The sequence below is a fragment of the Callithrix jacchus genome, chromosome 2 (assembly GCF_049354715.1).
Source record: "Callithrix jacchus isolate 240 chromosome 2, calJac240_pri, whole genome shotgun sequence".
Taxonomy (NCBI): Eukaryota; Metazoa; Chordata; class Mammalia; order Primates; family Cebidae; genus Callithrix; species Callithrix jacchus.
This window is the reverse complement of record NC_133503.1, coordinates 190,753,152-190,780,631: the sequence shown is the minus strand read 5'-3', so window position 1 is coordinate 190,780,631 and position 27,480 is coordinate 190,753,152. Positions and strand designations below refer to the sequence as shown.

General features: G+C 42.5%; 1 protein-coding gene across 7 annotated transcripts in view; it reads left to right on the top strand.

Annotated features, from left to right (window-relative positions):
- The window catches only part of TRIO (trio Rho guanine nucleotide exchange factor), a 376,037-nt gene that overhangs the window by 319,806 nt on the left and 28,751 nt on the right, over nucleotides 1–27,480 (top strand). For all 7 annotated transcript variants that reach the window (XR_013532357.1, XR_013532356.1, XM_035291759.3 and 4 more), the window contains 11 exons: nucleotides 4,400–4,692; nucleotides 6,437–6,607; nucleotides 9,521–9,616; nucleotides 16,142–16,290; nucleotides 17,439–17,505; nucleotides 18,824–18,927; nucleotides 22,913–22,982; nucleotides 25,073–25,162; nucleotides 25,734–25,826; nucleotides 27,012–27,062; nucleotides 27,321–27,398. Coding sequence is in view for 5 of the 7 variants with exons in the window: in XM_035291759.3 (XP_035147650.2) it covers nucleotides 4,400–4,692; nucleotides 6,437–6,607; nucleotides 9,521–9,616; nucleotides 16,142–16,290; nucleotides 17,439–17,505; nucleotides 18,824–18,927; nucleotides 22,913–22,982; nucleotides 25,073–25,162; nucleotides 25,734–25,826; nucleotides 27,012–27,062; nucleotides 27,321–27,398 (1,262 nt within the window). In the remaining 2 variants the exon portion in view is untranslated. The remainder of the gene's footprint in view (nucleotides 1–4,399; nucleotides 4,693–6,436; nucleotides 6,608–9,520; nucleotides 9,617–16,141; nucleotides 16,291–17,438; nucleotides 17,506–18,823; nucleotides 18,928–22,912; nucleotides 22,983–25,072; nucleotides 25,163–25,733; nucleotides 25,827–27,011; nucleotides 27,063–27,320; nucleotides 27,399–27,480) is intronic.

Sequence of the window (27,480 nt, the reverse complement as noted above, 5' to 3'; positions counted from 1 at the left end):
GTGTGTGCCAGGCTGCCTGCTGGCACCTGGGCATATAGTTGGAAACAACCAGACATGGTGCCCTGGAGTCTAAGATCATGGTTTGCTTCCTGCCTTCACAGTTGCCCAGCTAGGAAAATGTGGTCGGAGCCTATTACACAGGGCTCTGACCGTAGGGCTCTCCTCTTGAGGGTTACTCTTGTTATGGGGCTGAGCCATCCACAATCAAATCCTGAGCAAAAAATTCAGGACAGAGTGCTGAAAGGACAGGAGCATGCCTGTAGTGTGGGTATCTGGGCAGGGGGCCTCATGATTCTGTGTTCACAGCCATCAGGACCTCTTCTGGGAAAAGGCAACTGTGTGCACAAAAGTAATTTAAGATCTTCCTATGGAGACTTCGGAATTCTAGAGCTCTGTGTTTATTGTGTAATATATTCTTATCCTGCCCAGTAACTTTGGAGACCTTAATTCTACTCAAGATACCATTAGGACATGGGATTTAATTCACAATTTGCAACAGAGTAGCTGGTTTAGTGGGCAAAGTCTATATTCTTCAGATACCTAAAAATAATAGCAGATACTTTATTTCATTCTGTTAATGATGGTATTTAGTTTAAAGACTTTTAAAGCTTTTTTAACTCCTAATGTGTACATTGTATCACAGCCCAGCAAAGAGCTTAGACATGGGCTGTTACATTCCATTGATAAAGGCCAAAGAAGTTTCTATTGTGGAAAAAAAAAAAAAAAAAAAGTCTACCCCTCCCACCCCAGAAGAGTCAAATAGCATAAATAATTGAGCATTCTTGTTAAAAACAAGGAAAAGGGGAAAGGGTCATAATTTTCCCTCTACATTTGCAGACTTCTGAAACAAAATTTTTTCAAAGTAAAATGTTTAAAATTCCACAGAATTTTTCTTATAGTTTATGACTACTGCTAGCCTTTTTTTAAGTCATAAATATTCCAGCATAGTGAAAGAATGTCATTTCCATCATTCGATAAGTAAGAACTCGGGGGAAGAACTTACCTATTCTCATCAACGGCAGTGTCACACAATCCTTTGCGTTTCATCCGTGGCACCGATGGGCTCCCACCTTGGGCAGCCCTGACCCCGCCTGGTTCTGGGAGGGACTGCTTAGGCCACAGCCACATTTTTAATGCCCAACCTTCAGGTAACCAGGAAATCTTTTTTGAATCAGCTTCCCAGAGTGCAAAGAACCAAATGCCTTGCAGCTGAGCCCACGGAGAGAAGCTGGGGAATGACGTATTTAATTTCCTTTTCTTTTTCAACCATTTTTACAGCAACCAGCTCCTTTCCCAGGCAAGGCTAAATGCCCTGGGAATCATCCTTGTAATGCCAGCTGGGTGCCACAAAGCATTATTAATTGACTGTGGTTCCTTCTCTCATGCGTGCAGAGGCCGCTGGATCTGCTGAACAGTAGGGAGGTCTGTGTGCTTCAGGGCTGCCCTGTGTCCCTGCCTGCCCTGCAGCTCTTTCCTGAGAGCACACCTGCTTCTCTGTAGTTCTACAAGTCTGGGTGGACAGAAGGACCAGGCCAGAATTCTTGGTAGGTGTCACTTAGGGTTCATACCACTCCTATGCCAACTCCCCCCAAATTCTAACTTACAGACCCAGATATGTCTGTGAAGTTGATTTATTGGCTGAGGTTCTACTAGTTGTAATGTGTACGTTTTCTGCTTATGAACATTAAGACCTGCACTTGATTTCATTTCATTAAAATAAGTGGGCCTGGGTCTTTTTTGTGTTGTTTTGTTGTGTCTGTTTGGTCTCTTATCAGTTTATCCAAGGCACAGCGGAGCTCCTTGGTGACACCTCACTGCATCTCAGGCATCTGGGGTATCTCCTGACCTCCCCACAGGCTACACCCCTAGTTCCTTGCCTTGTGCAATTGTGAATCTATGTCCAAGAAATGACTGTCCTTAAAATATGAGCTGGGAGTCAGCTTGCTGTTTCTTTAGGCTGTTGATTTCTGATGTTTCTATGTAATACTTCTCTGCCTACTGTATGCCAGGCACTGTGCAGAGCCCTGGGAGTACCTCAGGTCCCAGACAGACAAGGCCTCTGCCTTCCTGGAGCTTAGATTCATTCTCCTGACCTAGTGTCTGGGTTACCTGTGCCCACCTCCCTCAAAGGCCAGCTTCAGTGCCACGTCCTTTATGGAGCCTTCCATGGTTCCTCCTATTTCCCCTTCTCAACCCTAACACTAACAGGGTTTGTACCTTCCTTGCCTATAGTACAGGATAGGTTTCTGTCATTCAAAAACCACTGTGTGGCGAGTCACATGGGTGAAGAAACTAGGCATTCCTTATCTCTGTCCAGTGGGAAATCCAGGGCTTGGCTCTAAGTCACAGCACACCAAGTGACTCTGAAATCTGCCACCTGCTGTGGGCAGTACAGGGTTCTGTTAAGAATTGTTGCTTTAAAAAATATTGTTTGAATAATTGTCATCTGACATATAGATTATCTAAACCCTCCCCTTCTCTTTGTCCTTCCTGAGGCTAGGGACTGTGTATCTCATTTGCATTTTATCTTAACATCAGCATCTGAGAAAGTCTCTGGGAATGGATTTCATTTCTTCCTCCCTCTTCCAGACCGTACCAAAGGAAAGTGAGACTGATGCGAAAATGTTTTAGTAACTCTTATTGAAAAATGGAATAAATAGATGAGAAAATATATATACATATATGTACACAAACATAATGCAAGCACATATACAGAGGGGAAAGGGATATTCTTTAACAGATATTGATGGTTCTGAACCATAGTTTGCCTCTGAGAAAAATCTAGCATGCGTGATCCTGCTTAAAGCTCATCATCTGCTTCTGGAAGATTATATCCTTCACTAATCTGTGTCTTGGGCAAAGGAAGGAATGGGACAGCAGTGAGACAGGCGTGTGCTGTCTAGTCCCAGTGTTGGGAGCACTTGGTGGGAAACTGCTGCTTACTCTGCCCCTGTAATCACGGGGCCCACCTGCAGCCAGGAAGGTTATCCAGAGCCAGAGAGGCAATGCAGCCCCTACAGGTGTCTGTGCAAAGGAGTAGCTGGCAAGTAGTTTCAGTATATGTACTAAGACTTCAAAAGACTTGGGAAAATAGCAAGCACCATGAATGATCACCATCGCTGCTGTTCTGCTTTCTAAAGTAGAGCACTTCCTTCCATGCCACCATAGTGGAGCCCTGAGCCAAGAGCTCGGGAAGGGGCCCAGCAGCCTTCTCCCTCGCTGGTTTTTGAGTACAGTAGACATCAGACAAGTCCATGGATTTGCTGAGTTCCGCTGTCACCCAGATTTCAGATTTTTTAATACAAAAATTAGCTGGGCATGGTGGCAGGCACCTGTAGTCCCAGTTACTCAGGGGAGGCTGAGGCAAGAGAATCTCTTGAACCCAGGAGGCAGAGGTTGCAGTGAGCCAAGATTGCGCCACTGTACTCCAGCCTGGGTGACAGAGCAAAACTGTCTGAAAAACAAAAACAAAAAAGAAATGGATTTTTTTTCTCTTGAAATGTCAACCCCTCCAGGTTGAGTATATTTAATTTTTGAGATCCAATGAGAAGCTGATTTGGATATATCTTCTATAGAGCATTTTGATTATTTGAGGAAGGCTTCTCCTCCTCAAATTTCTTTGTAAAATGTGGTGGTGGTTTTGTTCCTTGTTGCTGATGTTTACTTCGACACATGAGGTAAGTGTGTCAAGGCTGTGAGCAAGGTCCCCATCTGCTGCTGTGGCCTGGCGGGGAACAGGAAAGAGGCTAAGAGCTGCTCCTCCGAGAGCCCCAGCAGCTCTGCCGCTTTCCAGCCACCGATCTTGTCCTGGACCCTGGCTGTCCCAGAGGCTGCTGCTGGTCAGTCTCACCTGGACAAATCACTGTCAATTTATCCATAATAATTACAGAATTCTGCTTTTGTTCACTGGTGGTGAATCAAACTAATGCACTTCTTCAACAGGATTAGTTTACAGTAAATATGTCAGCATAGCTAAAGCTTCTCAAAATTTCCTTTCTTGCTTGGCTTTTGTCAAGAAAATGATTTTAAAATTCGGTCCTCCAATGTCTGTGGTACCAATGTCCACAGTATTTTATGTGGTGAATAACGTCTTAAATCTGGCTGGTAATGATGCTGGGCTTCAGGACTGGGGACGTGGGTGATTTTGGAGGGGACAGTGCATCTAGAGAAAGATCATTTCTAGCAGAACTCAAGTTTGCTACACATTTGAGAAGAAAGCATGTAAAGCATCAGCTCCTCTCATCTCACACCCCATAAGCAAATCCCACAGGTGAGGCGTCCCAGCCCACTGGCTTCCCTGCCCCTGCAGCTGGGGACCGAAAGCCTGAGGGCAAATGGCACAGTCTCCCCACCGGGAGGGTCTGTACAAGTCAGTGATGCTCCCTCTCCTCCCTGGCAGACTCGCTCTCCGTCTCCAGTAATGACGCCAGTCCACCCGCATCCGTGGCTTCCCTCCAGCCCCACATGATCGGGGCCCAGAGCTCGCCGGGCCCCAAGCGGCCAGGCAACACCCTGCGCAAGTGGCTCACCAGCCCGGTGCGGCGGCTCAGCAGCGGCAAGGCCGACGGACACGTGAAGAAGCTGGCGCACAAGCACAAGAAGAGCCGCGAGGTCCGTAAGAGCGCCGACGCCGGTTCGCAGAAGGACTCGGACGACAGCGCGGCCACCCCGCAGGACGAGACGGTGGAGGAGGTGAGGCTCTGCCCGCTGGACCGGGGGCTGCCTGATGGGGCCCGCTGGGTTTTGCTGCAGGAATAGTTGCTTATCTTATGAATCAACTGGTTTGGTTCTGTTTTCCACACTTACTCAGAAATTCTGATTCAAGGCTCTGCTTAGCAGACAGATTTAGCGGGGACATCTGGAAAGAAAATTGAACTGGACCACATGTGTCTTCTGATAAAAAAATAAAATAAATGGGACCACCATGCACCCCAGGCCCAGTTAGCCCCCAGGCCTGGGCCAGGAGGGAGCCCAGACTGGCTTTGGGACACTTTCTTCCCCACTCCACCATGAGCCAAAGCCAGAGGCTCTGTGTAGTCTGCAGAAGATTCGGGCAGTCTCTGAGCTGACCACTGCAGTAGCATTTTGTAGAAATTGGAAACTTGGAAGGACTTGTGGAATGTTTACATTTTCCTATTGTTTTCCTCCAATATTTATTATATTTAGAGCTTGTCTTGAGTAGAAATACCCAGTTAATTTACTTTGTTGGCGCAGTAGTAAACATGGGGTTCTTCTCATGTCACCAAAGATAAGTGCATGTAGGTCAGCCAGGGATTTTTTTATGGCCTATTGACAAGGGGGGCTTTAACTTATATTGCAAGAAACAGAATTCCTTCATGCTGCTGGAAATGGCCTTCCAGCACTGGTGGTGTCAGTGAGGGGTCCTCTGAGTTCTTAACTTGGATCCACCCCACCCCCCGCCCCAGCTCAAGTCCCACACAGGCTTGGAAAAGAAAAGGCAGAGAGTTGGGGATCCAATTTGTGTTATTTCATTTATTTGGCAGGTATCTGTTTTCTGCCAGGATTTTTCCTGGGTTTATTTTTGCCGGGAGATTTTGTCGCAATGTGGGGGTTGATATGTACTATGTATCTGCTTTATAAACCTCTGTTCTCTTAGGAAAACTAAAACTGAAATTTTTTTCTAACAGTGAGAATAGAGGAAAAGGATACTTAGATACAGTGCTTAAAATGCATCCTGGATTGTATTTTTATGCCCTTATTATTTCAGTGAATTTTTCTTTTCTTTCTTTTTTTTTTTTTTTTTTGAGACAAGAGTTTTGCTCTTGTTACCCAGGCTGGAGCACAATGGCGCAATCTTGGCTCACCGCAACCTCCACCTCCTGGGTTCAGGCAATTCTCCTGCCTCAGCCTCCCAAGTAGCTGGGACTACAACATGCCCAGCTAATTTTTTGTATTTTTAGTAGAGACGGGGTTTCACCATGTTGACCAGGATGGTTTCGATCTCTTGACCTTGTGATCCACCCACCTCGGCCTCCCAAAGTTCTGGGATTACAGGCATGAGCCACTGCACCCAGCCTCTATTTCAGTGAATTTTTCTATAGCAAGATACCCAAAATGAAATTAGCTATACCAAAGGAACTAAATTTTCATGAAGGTTGTAGCTCAAATTTTTTAAACTTTTCAAAAATTGATTTCTCAAAGATGAGATGTGTTCAGAGCCTAACAGATCACATTGGCAGTGAATGTGATCTGTTTATACGATGCATTCAGTGGCCCTTCTGTCATCCAAGTTGACAAGCAAGGCCGTTGGGCTGTAGGAAGAGAAGGAAAAGTTGCCATCAAGGTCAAGAAGAGCTTTGCTCCCAATTTCTGCCATCCCAGTCTCTGTCCCCACTTTGCTTTTCCAAGTAACCCTTGGACTTCATGTTTGTGAATAGGCTTGGAATATAATGAGCAAATCTCAATTGGATTTCAGAGAGGCCGGAACGAGGGCCTGAGCAGCGGGACCCTCTCCAAATCCTCCTCCTCGGGGATGCAGAGCTGTGGAGAAGAGGAAGGCGAGGAGGGGGCCGATGCCGTGCCCCTACCGCCACCCATGGCCATCCAGCAGCACAGCCTCCTCCAGCCGGACCCACAGGATGACAAGGTAAAGGGGGACAAGGGCTGGCGGATCCATGCCTGCCGTGCCAGAACAGGGCACTCTCAGTAACTGCTCCACACCAACCTTGTTTCAGGAGACAGGAGGCTCCAGGGTGTGGAAAAGGGCAATGTTGTGTTTTTCCAGGCAGTGTCAGCCTGGTTGTACCCCAAAAGTATGAGTAAAAAATTATTTATAATAGTAGCAGGCCAGCGGGTGCAGTTTCTCCTACGTTCGTGGCTCAGTGCATTTTTAATGATGCTTCAGTAATTGCTGCTTTTAAAGTAATTTTGAAGTTTCCTAATGTATTGACTAGACTCCCTGAGACAACAATCAGAGATATCCCACACAGGTCTGCCTGAAGGCATCACTCAATGAAGAGTTGGCCATTCCTCTCTGTGAGGTTTTTGCATGCAGGTTTCTGGTTTAAGATGAGGTTACATCACTGTCCAATGCTTTTTCCAACATGCCAGAGGTGAGTTTGTAGGGCACTGGAATGCAGGCACAGTTGTCAAAGTGTAAGAATCAGTTGAAAACTCTGATTCTGCGTGGTGGCTTCAAGCCAAGAAAGTCATTTGTTTTCTTGAGTTCTCACATAATCTAAAAGTATTTTGTCAGCCCAATTGTAGAACCCTAAAAAATAAAATAGCAGAAAGGAAACCTGCTCAATGGGGCTTGCACATCCTCCAGCGTTCTGGCCCTGCTGTGGCCCTCAGAATTGTGAGGTGTTGAAAATCATGCTATGAAGTCATTACTGGTGATGCCTTTTTTTTTTTTTTTTTTGGCAGTAACTAAGGTTTCTGAGTAAAACAGATAATGTTATCAACATTTTCCCCATGCTTTCCTTTTTCCTTTCCTAACTCCCTTGTTAGTACTTATACAGTCACTTGCTAGATTAATCACCCTCTATTTTACGACCTGGTATTGGCCACAGCCAGTGCTTGGCGGCTGTGAGGCCAAGTCAAATTATGCACTCCTCTTAACCCAAGGCAGACGTGTCCACCGCCCCTTGTTGGTGGAAAGCTACTCCCTCCTCCCCCACTTTTTTTTTTGAGATGGAGTCTCACCCTGTTGCCCAGGCTGGAGTGCAGTGGTGCCATCTGGGCTCACTGCAACCTCCGCCTCCTGGATTTAAGTGATTCCCCTGCCTCAGCTTCCCGAGTTGCTGGGATTACAGGCATGCGTTACCATGCCCAGCTAATTTTTTAAATTTTTAGTAGAGATGGTGTTTCACTATGCTGGCCAGCATGGTCTGGATCTCCTGACCTTGTAATCCACCCACCTCAGCCTCCCTCCTCCCTTTTTAACACGAGGTCCACACACTGTAAGGGTGCTGTGGGGCCTGCACCAATGGCTGTGAGCTGCAGCACTCAGCACAAGTTTCAGTCCTGGAGTTTTGTGTGCATCTGAGGTTCAGGTCCCACTGTGTGTGGGGGAGAAGGAATGGGGAGCCTAAGGTGAGAGAGGACCACGGCCCCCCACCCCACCTAAGTGCATGGACATGGTAACTGGCCATGACATGGGGCTTCGTGGTTTCTGTGGCATTTCCTGCGCTGTCTTATAATACGCTAAGCCGTACCTTTTTGAAAAACAGAAAACTGGCATTTCTTAAATCTGTGTGGTTATCCAAACATTGAGGGGCTGGTCCTTGTTGACTTACTCACCAAATAAGGGAAGATATTTCTCTCTTTAAAGAGTGATCTGCACTGTATTCTTCTGTTTGCTGGAATCATTTATGGTTACTATGTTAACTCATTGACTATTATCAGTAGCAGTTCTTGATTTGTAAAAATCTGTAGTGATGTTCCCACACGGTATATAATCTCGTGACTAATTTTTTGTTTTGTTCTGTTTTCTCTTTTTGTAAACTTTCACTGCAGCATTATGTTGATTTGTGTTCTGTGTCTGTTATGGCTCAATTTCCTTACCTTTCAGTTTGAATTTTTTTCTTTGTTTTCTTCACCCCATATTCCAAATGTCATTAGACCAAACCAACGTTTGTTTTGCAAAGTGCATATTTTGACCCACACGTGTAAAAGCCTTGTTGTAAGTGTATGAGCCTGTGTCTGTCTGCTGTGAGACACGCATGGCCAGGAGAGCCCTCTGTGGGTCGCATGCCGCGCTGCTGTCCTTAATATGAAGCAAGGTTCATATTATGCCCCTTCTAGTTTCCAATTAATTAATGGCTCAAGTAATCTGCAAACAGATCATGTTTGCCAATTACTGAAACTCGAACTTAGTAGCCCCTCCCCCAGATTTCCTGTCAACCCCTTTATGCCCTCGATTCTCTAGCCATAAGTGGCATCTGATAGCTTGTGAGGCCTCAACTCTTCTGTACTCTGCACTAATCATGGGGAAATGGATGGCACAGAAAATGGTGAGCTCGTCCCCCTCCTTCCCTGTCTGGTCACCGCACCCTGCTCCTTTCCTCTTCCTCGTTTCTTTATTTTTTAATCCCATAAACACAGTAAAGCCATTTTTAGTATCCAGTTTTGTTTCCTGCTTATTCCCGGATTATCTCTCTAGACCTAAGCCTCTCATTTTGCCGTAGGTCAGATTCTCTGTTCCTTCTCCCTAGCCTAGAGCCTTACCAGCAGTTGTGAAAGTTACAGTTAGAATGTTCCCCTGCCCAGTCACCTCTTAGAAACAAAAAAAAAAAAAACACTTCGATGTTACATGACTACGATTCAAATCAGACACTGTCTGCTGTCCACATGTATCTCAGACAGGTTTTATTAAATGTTTCTTGTCAGAATATTGTAAATTCAAAAGGATGACATAAAATAAATGCAAACAAAGACAAACTTGTGGTCTTTCTGTCTGGAATTACTTTAAAAGAGATGAAGCTTGCAGGGGAATTTACTGTCTGACCCGTTACTAATGTGAGACCTCCCCTGCCCCTTTTCTTAATTTCTTCCGTAGGCCTCTTCTCGGTTATTAGTCCGCCCCACCAGCTCCGAAACACCAAGTGCAGCTGAACTCGTCAGTGCAATTGAGGAACTTGTGAAAAGCAAGATGGTAAGGCCTCCCAGAGAAAGTCTGACATTTGGAAACTGCTCTGTGTTGCTACTTGCGGATGGATTTGCCCTTCTCCATGTATTGCTCTGGGCTGCAGAAGGTGGCTCTGGCTTATCGCACGTCTCAGGAGTCCACAAGATCACCCTCACTTCTGAAGAGCACGTTTGGGAGTCCCCATGACCACCTCGGGTTCACTAATTTGAAGGACTCAGAGAACTCAGAAAGGCTGTTATTCCCACATTTGCAGTACATCACCATGAAAGGACACAGATCAAAATAGGCAAGGGAAGAGCTGCATAGAGCAGGTCTCGGGGAGTGCGAGGTTCAAACTGCCAGCCGTCCTCTCCCAGTGGAGTCCGCAGACAGATGTTGAGTGTCTTTTTGGGCTCAGACACATATGGCTGTCTACTCTGTGTGGCTGACCTTAGTAGTCTCCTGCTCCTCCAGAGAGCAAGACACTGTCACATTGCTAGCATAGACTGTTTGCCTTCGTCCCAGGCCCCCAGGTAAACAGACATTCTCATTAAGCAGAACGTTCCAGGTGCTTATAAATTACCTTCTAGAAGCTGGAGGCAAACCTCAATGTACACACCCTGACTGCAGTCACTGCCAATGTGGTCAACGCCAGTCTGTCTAAAGATGTGCCAGGGTCACAGTTAGACTCTTAGTTTTGTTGTGCGACACGTGAGAGCTTTCATTTGGGTTTAGAATGTGTAAGAGAGAAGGGTTTGCATTCTTACATAAGGGCTTTATTTTCTTAGTGGTCTCTTTGTTGCCAGTTGGTCAACATGGTTCATTTGATAAAAGCCCCAAATTAAATGTTTATTCTTTGAAGTAAGACAGGGATGTGTTGCCTCTAACTGATTCAAATCAGTTAATTTCTGTTTTTTTAGTTTTCCTAACTCAGAAATGGAAAAACCACCAATGGTAACAACTTTTTAGACTGGTATATATCCTGCTATCCCTAGAAAGACAATGTCTTTTAAAAGCAACTCCTCCCAAAGTAAAAAGCCCTCAGTCTCTCTCAGCAGTCCATTCTCCAGAGGTAACCACTGCGAACATACATTTTACTCCAGATGTTTTCCTTGCTGGTGCAAACATATCTATATGCGTACTTTTTCTTTCCAAATGGATTAATTCAATTTTTAAGATTCTAATAACATATCTTGAGGATCTTCTCAGATCAGTACACACAGATTACCTCTTTCTTTTATTTGATAACTGTATAGTTTTTCATTAAATGGATTCTATGCTACTAATACCACTGAGAACTTACTCTAAGCCAGGCGCTATTCTAAGTGCCGAGCATGTATTCATTTATATACTTCCCACAACAACCCTGTGTGTTGTTATGCACTGTTATTATCCCATTTGACAAACAAGGAAATTGAGGCACACAGAACATTTAAAAACTTGACTAGCCACTAAGCATCAGAAACAGGATTATGCTATAATTTATTTAATTATTTAAATATTTTAATGTAAATTATAATTTATGTCAATATTTTAATATATAAATTATAATTTATGTCAATATTTTAATATATAAATTATAATTTAATATAATGTTTATTATAGAGAAATATTCTAATATTTCTCTAAACATCCATTACATGTTTGTGATTATATTTGTAGGGTGAATTTTCAACACTGGAATAGCTAAATCAGAGTATACTTCTTTGAAGTTAAGAAATTCTCTTCCTTCATATGAGTATTAACTAGGTACCCAATGTATCATTCCCATTTCTTCTTTCATCCACAGACAACCTCTAATGAAACTGGTTGACTGAGTCAAATGGGAATTATGTAAAGAAAAATTTGTACTGACGTGTCACCCTGCCATAGCTAGAAATTTCTCCCCAGGTAATCACATAGTGTTTCAGAAAAGACCCAGAGAACTTTGAAATTAGATAGGAAGCTTGCTAGGACATGATATATAACTCACAAATTTGGACTCCACTGGTTAAGATTTTAGAATCAGACCAGGTGTAGTGGTTCATGCCTGTAATCCTAGCCCTTTGGGAGGCCAAAGCAGGTAGATTGCTTGAGCACAGGAGTTCAAGACCAGCCTGGGCAACACATCGAGACCGCATCTCTACAAAAAATACAAAAATCAGCTGGGTGTGGTTGCATGCACCTGTAATCCCAGCTCCTTGGGAGGCTGAGGTGGGAGGATCACCTGAGCCCAGCAGGTCAAGGCTGCAGTGAGCTGAGATTGTGCCACTGCTCTCCAGCCTGAATGACAGAGTGAGATTCTATCTCAAAAAACAAAAACCAAGGAAAGAAAAGGAGTTTGGAACCGTGCCAATATGAACTGAGTTCAGCTACCTATTTGTTATCTCGTTAAAAGACAAGTTGGTGAGGTACTTAAATTGTATCCAGTGAGTTTTTAAGCACCCTTAAACATTTTTCTTAAAGCCATTTATCTACATCAATTAAATGACCATTAAAAGCATTCTTACCAAATAGTTGACATGGTTTCCCAGGGAATGCTGTGAGGCAGATCTGGCCACTATTGTGCAAGTGTTTAAATTGTATTGCATTTTATGTGGTCTGTTATTTATTTGTAATTAATTCACGTGGACTTCCAAATGGAGAGGTGATCTGTGCTGTGGTCAGCTGTGATTCTTAACTGGCTTAATCTCCTTTTTCAATACTGAGGAATTAAACTTTGTCAGTTTACTCAGTGAAACTGGGTTATTTCTGCTCGCTTCAGTGGTCATAAGCTGCTGGCATAGGAAAGGCATAGATTTTGAAGTCAGATAGACTTGGATTCACAGTCTCCTTATGGTGAGTTCCACCAGGCAAGTGCTTTAGCCTGAGAAACTGTGTCTTTCAGCTACACGTGGGAGCTCCTAACCAGGTTCCTTCCACATGGGCATTCAGTGATGCCTTCCCCTCCCTTGGGAGGGCCATGTTTGTACTTGGTGTTAGATTCATCCGTTCTTCTTCAGGCCAGGGAATGCAATCTAGATTCTCCCCTCTTTTTCTGGTTCAAGAGAAGCATCACCCTGCATTGGTTTCCTAATGCTCTAATGTCAAATGGCAACTACTTTTTGTCAGAGAAAACTCTAGTGCATCATTGTAATATCCTCAACCTCTGCTGCTTCCTGACTCTGCAGTAGTTCCTTAGGCATCCACATGAGTTTTCTTGTGAGTGATGTCTGAGGCTGTTGCACCTTCATAATTGGATTTGAACACTGAATCACTGAAATGTTTATACATCAGAAGCTGTGTATGTGTTTATTGGGTTAGAGAGGAGAGGAGACAAGGCATTCCACCTGTTACACAGTATGATGTTTAAGGAACTGAACCTACCTAAACCTAAAACCTGAGGATTTGGCTTGAAAAATAAAAACCGCCCTGAAAACTGTTAATTGGGATTCACTTGTCCAGCTTACCTCCACATTCTTCATCCAGCTGGTTATTTTAAAGCTTGTGCATTTTTCCTGCACTTTGGCAATAGTACCCCACTGCCACAGCGACTGTGTGAACTTGACTTTGGGATTGTCTTCTCTTCGGTAATCAAGATATAAAGGGAGATACAACAAAGAAAGAAAATAAATAAAATAACATCTAACTTAAGATGTTAGAAAAACAACAAACCAAAGAAAAGCGGAAGGAATGAATTTATAGAGTTAGAAGCAGAAATTAATGAGCTGGAAAACAGTAGCATAATAAAACCAAAAATTTGTTTTTTAAATATAAACATTAGGTAACATGTCTAGAAAATAGAAAACACAAATTCCCAAAATTAAGAAATTATGAGAGAGGGAAAAAACAGGAAATTCAAACAATCATAAGATATTATTTTCAACTCTTTTATAGTAAATTTAAAATAAAACGAATGACATGGGCAGTTTTCTAAGAAAATATAATTTATCAAAATTAGGCCATGTATGATGGATCACACCTGTAATCCTAGCACTTTTGGAGGCTGAGGCGGATAGATCACAAGGTCAGGACTTCAAGACCAGCCTGGCCAAGATGGTAAAACTTCGTCTCTACTAAAAACACAAAAATTAGCCAGGTGTGATGGCGCATACCTGTAATCCCAGCTACTCAGGAGGCTGAGGCAGGAGAATTGCTTGAACTCGGGAGGTAGAAGTTGCAATGAGACGAGATCAAGTCACTTCACTCCAGCATAGGTGACTCCATCTCAATAAATAAATAAATTAATTAAAATCTCATAAGAGATAGAATATCTGTGTAGAACTATATTCATATAAGATAGGGAGGAAGTTGACAAGGAAACAACCAAACCCAGAGAGTTTCACAAATAATTTATCCAAAATCTGTGAAGTCCCAGTGGTGGCAGTTTTGAGACAGCCTTGTGCTGGTGACAGCCTTCTCACTCATATTTGTGGAAGAGACAGATGGGCCCCGTGAAGGTGCCAAGGATGTCTGACCATGACTACACATCTTCAGGGTGTGTGTACCTTCTCAGCAGCCCGACTTGGTCAGAATAGATCAGATCTGAGGACAGGCAGCCAAGGGGCCTGGAGACTTCTTTGTTACATGTCCAGAAAGCTGCCCCACCTGTTACAGGTCCCCATGGACACTGATGAAGTCCATGACTTTACCTCTGTGCCCTCTCCAGCATCAGGGGCATCTGGAGCCTTTCTCTTTCTTTTCTTTCTTTTTTTCTCACTGTTCAAATGAGCAGAATTTAATTCTAACAAGCTTCAGCTGTCCAGGTGGGGGATGGGGGCAGAACATCCTCTCCTCACTCTCAAAAACAGACGTGATCTGATGAGCGTGAAACAAGCTCTGCTACCCCCAGCGAAACGTTCTTCTGGTCAAGCTCAATAGCTATTTATTTAAAAGAGTGCACTTATTTTTCAGATCAAACTCTGTTCCTTGACTAACATAATGTCCTGTTTTTCAAAAATAAGATCAGCAGTTGGTGTGTTTTTTATAGCTCCATGGGTTTCAACAAGATTGCATGTACAGTACAGACTCTGTGTCCTCAGAACTCTGCTTAATGATGAAATCAGACTCAGTCTGTTACCGTTAAGAGAAAAAAATAGAACAAGCATTAGACATTTTAGTTTATTAATATCGATGGTATTTTTTACATTTTGTATTATGCTGTTCAAGGATGAATTAATTACATTTTTCCCCTGTTCAGTCATATCTATGTGACATGGTAAAAGCCCCGTAAAACTGCATCCCTCAACCATACCTCGGCTTTCTGTTGAAACTGCTCTCTGTATCCGTGATGTGACAGGCAAACAGTCCAAACCCACGCCATCTTGGCCCCTGCGACTTGTAATAAGTACTTAAGGTCTGTAATTTCCATCCTACCCAGACAATGTGTGAACTAACGCTTATCTTGACTTCTGTGAACCACTTAAGTAACAATCGGAATGTCCAAAGTCCCATGGCCCTCAGAATTTCTGGAGCCACTCACCCTCATCTCTGCCCAGGAGGTGATTTACAGAATCCACTGGCCCTCGAAATGTCTGAAGCCCCTCACCCCCACCGCTGCCCCTCATCCTCACCCCCGAGGTGGTTTATGGGTATAAAAGGTCTTGACACCCTCCTTTTGGGGCCACAGGTTGGAGAGACGAGAGACCCTGCAATTTGGCATACTTTTGTCTTGGTGTTGACTTTCTGTGCTTGCACCAGTACAACATCTGTATATCCAGTTCGGTGCTTTGGCAATGTTAGAAGAACTGTAAATCTTAGGTATTTTGTGAATTCAGGTAAAGCAACAAGATAACAAGATTGGTATGTACCAATTAAAAAGCGATCAGTCACCAGTCATTGTCACATTAATCCAAGGAGAGAGGTCACCAATATTCATCTTACAGATTTGCTGAACACTTGCAAAGATTTACGTGAGGTCCTAGCAGGGGTACAGCAAGAAAAACAATCATCTATGGAAACCAAAAGACAGTGGGGGAATGAATGTATTGCAGAAGTAATTAAGACCAGCATGATTGCTATTTCGTATATAGGGATAGAATGCAAGTTGCTAGATGGAGATTATTTTACCTGGGTGATCTGTGTGCATTGAAGTATGAGTCAAAGCTTCGTGGATAATCAAGAAACAAACCAAGTTTGTTTAAACTGTAGATTGCTGACGCTGCTATATAGTCCACCAACAAGGAACACGGGCACCATGTCCAGGTGCAGTGCTGGCCTGATGCACACGCATCCCAGTGGCTCATTTGGCAGGAATATAACCAGTAAAAAATGTCTAGATATTAAATATGTGTGATATATCCAGAAATGGGTGCAGCACTCTGACGGAAGCAAGTATAACATTTCTTCTTATTTGGTAACAGGAAATAGAACATGTTAATGTGTATAAACTCACTGTCCTTTTCATTTCACCTTTCCTCTTCTATCCACTTCCTTTGACTACTTTTTAATAATAGTTGGGTTTTGTGTTGTTAAGTACTATAATTTCACAAACACATTTTCTGTGTTTCTGACTTTGGATATTTTCTTATCTTAGTTTCAGCCAGTCATGGGCTGTAGGCAGTAAGTGTTGTTGATTATCTCAATTTCTTCTAGGCACTGGAGGATCGTCCTAGCTCACTCCTTGTTGACCAGGGAGATAGTAGCAGCCCATCCTTCAACCCTTCGGATAATTCCCTTCTCTCTTCCTCCTCACCCATTGATGAGATGGAAGAAAGGAAATCCAGCTCTTTAAAGAGAAGACAGTAAGACAGAAATGTTTTCATTCTTAAAGTTTTCCGGGTTCCCTCCTGTCTTTGTTGCCTTCAAAAATGTGACTGAGATTCAGCTCTGAATTACCAAGATGAGGAGCTTGAGGGCCTCTCATTGAGTAATTGTACATATGTAACAGACTCAGGACCTAATAAGGGCACAGTAAGCCATAGCCACAGTTTCTTGTTTTATTTGTATATTATACTTCATAAGTAAGAATGATGCAAGACAAAAATGTCTTCTGTCACGTCTGGTGAGAGACTCCTACACTTTTTATTGTACATGTGATTGTGAAAGAAAAAGAAAGTAATGTAAAATTAGAATCAGTCCCAAAAACTTGAATATTTTTTTAAACATACTTTGCTGGTAATGTTTCTCAATTCCAGTAAAGCAGCATATGGTAAAAAGAGTCCTGAAACATGTTACAAAAGATTTAAAGTTGGCTTTCAAGAGGAAAAAAAAAAAAAACATAAGCTACAAAATGGCAGAGACCAGGTGTTTTATTCAGGGCTGTATCCCAGCACCTCTGATGGTGTTGGGCACATGAGAGGTGCCAGGTTGATGATGTTGGTTGAATGAATGACTGAACAGCACATGAGTGAACCTTCGCAGGCTAATTGAAGTTGTTTGCTGTACTGATTAAATGATTGTTTTCTGTTATCTGAGTGGCCTTAAATGGTTACTGAATGTTACAGACATACAGAAATACTTCTGAGTGATGTGATTAGATCCAAGGCTTTAAACATCTAAGTGCAAAGTTTTTCTTGTATATCCAGTGAGGGTTAAAATGACTTAATCATTTTTCTAAAAGCCACTTCCTTTACTGTCATGGCTTTGCCATAAAGTTATGTCTAAGCTTCTTTGTTGTCCCTGTATGTGATCAGAATCCAGAAGGGTGAATATGCCCTGATTGCCCTGATGCACATGTACCTAAGTGTCTTTTGACCTCCAGAGCTCTCATGGGTCACCCACTTGAAACTGTAAGTGATCTGGGACCCTCCAGAATTTAAGACCAGTTGTACAAATTTGATACATTACTATTCAGTCCCAGAAGGAGTCCATCCTGACCAGGAGCAAAGGTATCAAAAAACTGATTTAGGAAACAGAGTTTGCATTATAAACACTATTTTTCTCTCTCCAGCTACGTTCTGCAAGAATTAGTGGAGACAGAGCGTGACTATGTACGGGACCTTGGCTATGTGGTTGAGGTGTGTGCTTTCAGAAATTTAATAACATTGTATCAGCTCCAACAGTTGTCCAAAGCAGTATTGTGTTAGACAGTTGAACACCTTTTAAAGCTTTAAAAACATTTTTGACCCAAAATAAAAAGTGACCAACAAAGTATTTCTGAAAAATTAAATTTAGCCAATTATCTTTATCTGTATTCAGTTGTAAATACTTCTTTTTTGCTTAGTGTATCAACGTGATATTTTTTAACAATTAAAATTTACAATTATAAATAATTTATTATTATTAAATCTTGCCTTAATTATTAGGAATCTTGCCTTAATTATTTCACAAGAGTGGGTATCACTATAGAAATGAAGACCTTATTGGTGGAAAAGTCAGCGCGTGGCCCAGCTGTGGGTTCAGTTGCATCCTGAATCCACCCAGGTTCAGAGCTTAGACTGTGGCTGCACCAGGTCATTCACTGATGGTTTTGTTCAGAATACTTTGCCATTTCCATTGACCAGAAGTTGCCAAGCACGGTAGCCACAGCAAACCGCTGCCTTTTGTACTGGATCGAGAGCCATCTCTAGGCTAATCCCTGCCAGTCAATTTGGGGATTAGTCAGATTAGGAAACTCAACTCATCAAAAAGCTATTTTTGTAGTATAAAATTTTATTGTGTATTCTTTCACCTTTGCAAATTTGTACAGGACAATACTCTTTGGTTACACATCCCATTAAAAGTACCAGCTATTACAGTTAATTGGGTAACAAAAAAAGATTTAACATGCTTGATTTGCCTGCAGTCATTGTTAACAATGAGATAAGCAACCTGGGTACTCAGGAGATTCTTGTACAGACTGAATTAAATAGAAGTTTTAAGCCACATTTTAGCAGCATATTCAATCAACTGTTGTTTAGAAATCAATTTATAAAAAGAGTATTGTTAAACCCTTATTTAACAGATGACACAAATAATCCAAAAAGAAAAGAAAATCTGTTTCTGTGAGATAAATGCTGAAAGCAGGAGATATGATTCTGACCAAATATTTAGTATGTACAAACTGTTTCAATGAAACCATTTGTATTTATTTAAACTTCTTTAATTCCTTAGAGTAATTTTGATCTGTGAATGCTAAACAGTCCAGGGAAAGAACATTACAACAATGAATGTAATGGGTATATTCCAAGTGTCAGTTAAGGATACTTTTCATACCCAGTTTTTTGTTTTTAGATAAAGAACTGGTTAAAGATAGTGCAAGTGTCCATTTTGCCCTCTGTGACTGTTAATCAATAAGCCACTACTTGATTCAGACATATTCCATGAAATACACTTACGGTAACTGTTTAATTGTAGGGCTACATGGCACTTATGAAAGAAGATGGTGTTCCTGACGACATGAAAGGAAAAGACAAAATTGTGTTTGGCAACATCCATCAGATTTACGACTGGCACAGAGAGTACGTACACTGCATTGTGCTCGATGGTGCGCACAGCACCCACACTCGGCAAACCAAGGCAGGCCAGGCCGAAGGGAATTTATTCTGTTCATTGTATTACCTGTGTGCCCTCCTGAGGAGATATTGATGGACCCAGGAGTTCTGCAGTAGCATTTGGTGGCACAGAGAGAGTCTCATCTCTTCTTCATGCTGGTGCATGTCGAGAATCTGTGGAGGGAAGTAGCTGGAAGCACCAGCATGGGGCTGGCTGCCAGGGCTCCTGGCCTGGTCCTGACCCTGAGCCCTCGGCCTCCCTGCTCTACACTTTCTTTCTTCATCTGCATAGCACACCCACATCATAATGTTGCCCACGTCATGGGTTTCTGTAAAGAGTGACTAAGTTAATAGTTTTGTTTTGAGACAGAGTCTCACTCTATCACCAGGCGCCAGGCTGGAGTGCAGTGGCGCAATCTCGGCTCACTGCAACCGCTGGCTCCCGGGTTCAAGCAGTTCTCCTGCCTCAGCCTCCTGAGTAGCTGGGAGTACAGGTGCGCACCACCATGCCCAGCTAACTTTTGTATTTTTTAGTAGAGACAGGGTTTCACCATGTTGGCCAGGATGGTCTTAATTTCTTTTTTTTCTTTTTTTTTTTTTTTTTTGAGACGGAGTTTCGCTCTTGTTACCCAGGCTGGAGTGCAATGGCACGATCTCGGCTCACCGCAACCTCTGCCTCCTGGGTTCAGGCAATTCTCCTGCCTCAGCCTCCTGAGTAACTGGGATTACAGGCACGCGCCACCATGCCCAGCTAATTTTTTGTATTTTAGTAGAGACGGGGTTTCACCATGTTGACCAGGTTGGTCTCGATCTCTCGACCTCGTGATCCACCCGCCTCGGCCTCCGAAAGTGCTGGGATTACAGGCTTGAGCCACCGCGCCCGGCCGGTCTTAATTTCTTAACCTCGTGATCCACCCACCTCAGCCTCCCAAAGTGCTGGGCTTATAGGCTTGAGCCACTGTGTCTGGCCAAGTTAATAGTTTTACAAAGCACTTAGAACAACATCTATATAGAATAAGCCTCAATAAGTATTTCTAACTAGAATTGCAGCCATTTTAGAGTAAATACAAATTATGAGGGGGCCTTGAAGATATTCATCTGTCCAATTATTTATTTATTTATTTATTTATTTAGAGACAGAGTGTCGCTCTGTTGGCCAGGCTGGAGTGCAGTGGCACCATCTTGGCTCACGGCAGCCTCCTCCTCTTGGACTCAAGCAGTTCTCCTGCCTCAGCCTCCCAAGTAGCTGGGATTACAGGCATGTGCCACCATGCCCGGCTAATTTTTGTATTTTTAGTAGAGACAGGGCTTCACCATGTTGACCAGGCTGGTCTCAAACTCCTGACCTCAGGTAATCCACCTGCCTTGGCCTCCCAAAGTGCTGGGATTGCAGCTGTGAGCCACCGCACATGGCCTATTTTTATTTTTTAGAGACAGGGTCTTGCTCTGTCACCAAACTGGAATGCAATAGTGCGATCATAGCTCACAGTAGCCTTGAACTCCTGAACTCAAGTGATCCTCCCACGTCAGCATCTCTCAGCATCTCTAATAGCTGGGGCTACAGGCACACAGCACCATGCTCAGCTAACTTTTTTTTGTTTTTCTTAGAGACATGGTCTTGCTGTGTTGCCTAAGCTGGTCTCGAACTCCTGGACTCAAGCAATCCAACCACCTCAGCCTCCCAAAATGCTGAGATTACAGGCATGAGCCACCATGCGTGGTTCAATTTAAATGGAAAAAGTAGACATGATTGCCCATGAAATTCTAATCTGATCCCAATACATTCCCCCACGCCTATCCTAATCAGGAGGTGATTGATCTGGGGGCTAGTGCTGCACAGCTCACCTTGCCCACCAGAGCTTATCAACATACCTGTCCCTTTTAGATCACTTTGCTTGTAACTTTAAAAATTCTTAATCATCTGAGGATTGCTTAATGGTGGCCACTGGTTTTCCAGTGGAATGTTCCAGGTGCACTATCTGCTGTGTTTACCTGGCCAGGCCCCCCTGCTCTCCTGTCCTGATGTACACTGCTGCTCCCTCTGTGCAGGGTGGAGCATGGTGTCATCACCTCCAAAGCTCTGCCCTCTCTCTGAAGCTGAGCTCCAATACTTGCTTCTCCATTAGGCCTGGGAGTTCCTAGTCAGATTCCTTCTCTTCTTTAGACAGCAGATGGGAATATGCTATTGTAAACGATGAAATACTGGACAGATATAAGGAGGAACTCTGGTGGCATATATCAAGTAGTGTTGTTATTTCTGTATGTCTCTCTCCTAATAGAACGTAAAACCTTTGAACCCAGGTCAGAGGTCTTTATTTTCATATCCTCTGTAATGTCCAGTTTATTTGGATTTATAGCTAAATGAGTGGTAAATGTTAGACAGCACTCCAGTTTATAGCTCTGTACTGTAGACTTACCAAACGTCTATAGTGAAACCAATTCATAAAGGGATATTTTGTATTGTGATTTAGTCTCCTACTTCCAAGACTGGTTTTTTTGTTTTTCTTTTTGTTTTGAGACAGTATTTTGCTCTGTCACCCAGGCTGGAGTGCAGTGGCACAATCTCGGCTCACTGCAACTTCTGCCTCCTTGGTTCAAGCGATTCTCCTGCCTTAGCCTCTCAAGCAGCTGGGACTACAGGTGTGTGCCATCATGCCTGGCTAATTTTTTGTGTTTTTAGTAGAGATGGAGTTTCACCGTGTTAGCCAAGTTGGTCTCTATCTCCTCACCTCATGATCCACCCACCTCAGCCTCCCAAAATGCTGGAATTATAGGCGTGAGCCACTGTGCCCAGCCCAAAGACTGGTTTTTAAGGCTGCAAAGGGAAGATGAAAGCGACACAGTGTTTCTGAGATGACCAGATGGAGAAACTGCATCCAGAGATGCTGTCTGCTGCAGCAGGGATAGTAAATTCCTCAGTACAATATTAATTGGCATGGTGGTTTGCAGGTTAATGTAATACCAAATATTAATATAAATAAAAACTTATCTAATTTGTGATAATTGATAACTAAAGTGGATGTATATTTTAAAGACAACTACAGCCCAGAAAAAAATGAGCATTGTTGTCCTACAGCTGTTTCGTCACTGTGATGATACCCAATTTTTAATCTTAAAGGGAGCTAATATTTATAACCCAGAAGTTGATTTTGATAACATCTGAGAAAATTTTATGTTACCTGTGCCAGGTTTATGTTTAATTTTTTAATCTGCTGTCCAATTTGAGTCTGTCAAAATTATCTTAGAATGAATATGTAATTCTCAGATATAAAAACCAAGTTTTTAGAAATAAAATATCCAAGGGCTTTGAAACATCTATTTTTCACTCTTTGTTCAGCCTAGGACATTAGCACTTGTGTCCTTGAACAGAGATGAAAATGTTCGTTTTCCAAAGACCAGGAAGGTCACCAGTCAAGGGATGCACAGTTATTCCTCATCTTCTGTGACTTCGTATTCCTTTATGTTTAAACCTTAACAGAAGGTTTTCCATATACTTGTTAAGTTTCCGTATATTTGTTAAGTACATACTTCAAATTTCCCAGTTGCTCATGTCAGAACAGATTATTGAAAATGTAAACCTGGCCAGGCAGGGTGGCTCATGTCTGTAAGCCCAGTACTTTGGGAGGCGGAGGTGGGTGGATTACTTGAGGTAGGGAGTTTGAGACTATCCTAGCCAACATGGTGAAACTCTGTCTCTACTATAAAATACAAAAGTTAGCCAGGCATGTTGGTACCCATCTATAGTCCCAGCTACTTGAGAGGCTGAGGCAGGAGAATAGCTTGAACCCAGGAGACGAAGGTTGCAATGAACCAAGATCATGCCACTGCACTCCAGCCTGGGTGATAGAGCAATACTCTCTCTCTCTCAAAAAAAAAAAAAAAAAAAAAGCAAACCTAAATCTTAAGAAGGCCATCTTGGAAATTCTTTTAATATTTTATCCTTTCTCTTCAGCTTTTTTTTAGGAGAATTAGAGAAGTGCCTTGAAGATCCAGAAAAACTAGGATCCCTTTTTGTTAAACACGTAAGTACAGTAGCATTGCTTATCTCCTGTTCTCATAGTGTCATCCCTAGTCATTGGTTTTTCTTAAGGACAACTCACTTATACTTTATACAAGTATGTATGTTTAAGATAAAATCAAACTGCATGCATTAGTGAGTTGGAATTGAAATCCCTCCTTCAGCATGAGTTACCTGCTTTCCCAGTCACCTGGCTGAAGCTGGCTGTTTGGCTAACAACAGTACAGGTTAGTTAGAGAGGACTAGAGCCAGGCCTGAACAGTATTATTTGGGGGTGTCTGTGAACAGGCAGGTATTGAGTGGAGATGTAACTGTACTTACAGTGGAGTTAGCATAACAGCCAAATGGTGTGTATATCAAAAATAAGTGTATTAACATTGAAGTTTTTTGGAAAAATGATGATATACTTTTAGAAGTTAGTGACAAGAGTTTTTACATTTTGGCCAGTCTTTTTAATGTCTCGCTGAATAAAAGGCAGCTGGATTTTTATATCTGCTTCTGCATCTAATCCATTACTAGGCTTTTTGGTTAAAGTATCCAAACAAATTCATCTGCACACATACATAGTTAGGAAAGGATGAGTATTTTAATAGCCTTTTCAGATAATTATATAGTTTTCTTAGATACTACACCCGAACTTGACAACTGATCATTGCTTAAGAATTAGTTGCAGTGTGGAATCTGAAAACCTATCCATGAACTTCTCCCTTGCTGTGACATTAAATACATTGAACTATTGGGCTTTGAGGCGCTTGCAGCCGTGCATGGTCCTGTGACATCAGGCATCAGTCCACTGGAAGATAGCAGATCACGGACAGGCAGATCTTCCAGAGGCCGACACGTCTCGTTACACAGTATCCAAAAATTTGAATTTTTTAAATTTCATCACCTATCTCTTTGAAGTCTTTAAATGTCAAGTTCAGACTGGCAGATATATATTTTCCAAATTTTTAAATTTTTGCTTGAAAGCTGTAATTTTCATTAATAAACACTACTGGTTGTTTGCCTTGAAATGACAGGCTTATTTTGCTGTGGTTGAGTTTTAATGGAAAGAATAATGTTTGTTACTTCATCCAGGACATTCTTAAATGAAACTTGTTTTTTGTTTTTGTTTTTTAACTATAAATTTGTGGCAGTGAAGAGTTTTTGCTAAGGTGCCAATAATTTCACCCACCATTGGCGTTGCACATCAGCACAGATGTCAGCACAATGAAAAGGGCAGCTGACATCTTAGTGGTATTAGAAAATAGTTCTGAGCTAATAGAGCCACTCAACAACCTCAGGGGGTCCTGGGGGTCTGCACACTATGCTTTGAGGATCACTGATTTATGGAAAGCCTCGTTGTCTACATTTTTTTTCCCCGTCTGCCTTTAGGATTTGAGATTAAAGAGCTTTTTCTTCTCTACTAAAACCAGCCAGGCTTAATAGGACTATTGGCAGAGTTTGGAGTGATGGCTCTAATTCTTTGTTTAATATTAAGGAAGGGTGTTTCAGCCAGGTGTAGTGGCTCATGCCTGTACTCCCAACACTTTGGGCAGCCAAGGCAGGAGGGTTGCTTGAGGCTAGGAGTTTTGAGACCAGGCTGGGCGAACATAGCAACACTCCATCCCTACAAAAAAAAAAAAAAATTACAAATTAACTGGGCATGGTGACACATGCCTGTAGTCCTAGCTACTCAGAGGCTGAGGTGGGAGGATCACTTGAGCCCAGGAGTTCAAGGCTGCAGTGAGCCATGATCACACCACACCCTCTTGCCAGGACAACAGAGTGAGACTCTGTCTCTTTAAAAACAAACAAACAAAAAAAAGTGTTATTTTGCTACCTGTGGTATTTGCTGGTATTTGGTACTGTAAAGTGAAGGGTTTGGTGTGTGTGAGGGAGTGATGGGGAAGGACTGGTTTTGGAGCCACACCATAGAATACTGATCTACATCGTGAATCTGGAATTTACTCCCGAGAGCCTTAGCCATGCAGCTTGGTTTTAAGATGATTCCTTTTGTGAATGTGCTGAAATGTGCGTGTGCTCTTGCATTCTAATTGAACTTCCCGTTGTTATAATTGTTATAACCCATCTGTTTGCCTTTTTTATTCCTAGGAGAGAAGGTTGCACATGTACATAGTTTATTGTCAAAATAAACCAAAGTCTGAGCACATTGTCTCAGAATACATTGATACCTTTTTTGAGGTAAGACCTAAGATACAAACAGAAAGTATTTCTGAATCTTTTGTTCCACACTGATTTCTAAAAATTAAAGTATCATTTGTTTCCCAGGAGCCTAATTTCCTCAGAAAATTAGCCTGAGTGATAAGACTTCTGAACCTGTATTTCTTTCCGATAAATCAGAAAAATGTGTATGAATTTAGCCTGTGGTCATACTCTTGGCATTTAGAAGACTGCAGTCATTGTTAAAAATAAGGGTTTTTGTAAGTGTTACACTTAAGTCTCATTACAAATTCAAAATAATTTATGGCATAAACATATAGCCTAAAAATAATATATATATTTGTATGAATAAAAGAAAGCAATTGAAAAAAATGCCTTTAAACAAGCATAAAAGACTGTTTTGAAAAACAACTCAGGTGAAAGTGTAAAAACTTGGAAATTCTGTGAACTAGCAAAGCTGCAGGTAGTCTAATGCTTTTTTTCCTCATTACTTTTACTGCCAGTGTTGTAATCTTTCTGACAATTACAAAGACTAAAAAATTGCCCTTTAATGAACAGCACTGACGATCTTTTCCCTCTCTTAAAACTGCAGGACTTAAAGCAGCGTCTCGGCCACAGGTTGCAGCTCACAGATCTGTTGATCAAACCGGTGCAGAGAATCATGAAGTATCAGCTCTTACTGAAGGTGAGGAGGCGGCAGGACAGACTCTAGTGTCAGGAGAGAGTTTGCCAAGAGAATAAGACTCAGTGGGGGAAAGAAGGATTTGGTAGGACAGGGGAATCATTTGTGTCAAAAGTATATTATTTCTGATAAGTTAATCCTTAAAAATTTAAGAAAACACTTTTCTCAATTTTTTATGTACATCAAGTTCAGAAGGAAAATACCAGTAAAAGTGAACTTTTTTTTCCCTACCACAGACCCTGGAATGCTAATGATTTTTCTTCAGATGTATCAACTTTAATTATTTTCAAATCTTCTTGGAGTCTTGGATAAAATTAAATTTGGAATCCTTTTGTATTCCTCTCTGTTGGCTTAGCACTAGCCCTTGATTGGTTTAAAGTCTTTCTTTCTTTCTTTCTTTCTCCTTTTCTCTCTCTCTCTCTTTCTTTCTTTCTCCTTTCTTTCTCCTCTCTCTCTCTCTCTTTCTTTCTTTCTTTCTTTCACTTTAGGTGCATACTATATCTGGCATTTCTCCCCATGTTATCCCTCCCCACCCTCGCCACCCTCCTGATTGATTTAAATTCTTAAGCATAACTGAAGGCAGAGTCACGTATTTTTCTGTGATCAAAGTGACTTCAAGTGTATTGAGATTCCTTCATATACAACACTTAGGACCTGGATATAGAGAGGGACAAAGAGCTTGTCTTGGATTAAGCAGGAACCATCGGATAGATCTGGTCTGACTCTGTATTGCAGCTTGAAATCTACGTGGGAATGCCTTTCTATGGTGTTACTCAGATAATAATATGATAAAGTAGAACTAAGCCACCAGACAGGTGTGGTGGTGCATACCTGTAGCCTCAGCTACTTGGGAGGCTGAGGCAGGAGGACAGCTTGAGGCCAGGAGTTGGAGGCTGCAGTGAGCTACGACTGCTCCTGTGAATAGCCACTGCAGAAATTTCTTTCAGAACTAAAGTGCTGAACCCAGTGTCTAGCACAGTGTGACTGGTCAAAAAGGTTAGCTTGTGTGCAGTATCTCATTCCTGTAGTCCCAGCTACTCAGGAGGCTGAGGCAAGAGGATCACTTGAGGCCAGGAGTTCAAGACCAGCTTGGGCAACATGCTGAGACCCTGTCTCTTAAAAAAATAATGAAGGTTAGCTGCTGTTATCTTTGTCACCATTATCATGTCCTCTCCATTTCCCTTGCAGGACTTCCTCAAGTATTCCAAAAAGGCCAGTCTGGATACATCAGAATTAGAGGTACATGTGTCAGCAACTGTGTCCCCCCTCAAATCCCCACCAGCTTCTTCTCCTAATCCCCAAGTGTCTCCTAACAGTGGTCTGGCCCTGGGAGGGGGTCAGAGCAGAGGGTGACAGAGTATCTCCAGCACATCTCCATGAGTCCTGCACACTAGAGGGTGGGGAAGGAGAACGGAACCTCTTCAGGTCGGAGGGTAAGCATGTCAGATTTTCCCTAGAGGAACTTGAACTGTCACTCTTCTCTCTCCCCTCCCACAGAGAGCTGTGGAAGTCATGTGCATAGTACCCAGGCGGTGCAACGACATGATGAATGTGGGGCGGCTGCAAGGATTCGATGTAATGCGGCTCTTGTTCTTTAAGAGAGCTCCTCTGCCTTCCATCTCTTTCCTTTGTCTTGGATTATTTCTCTCCACGTGGA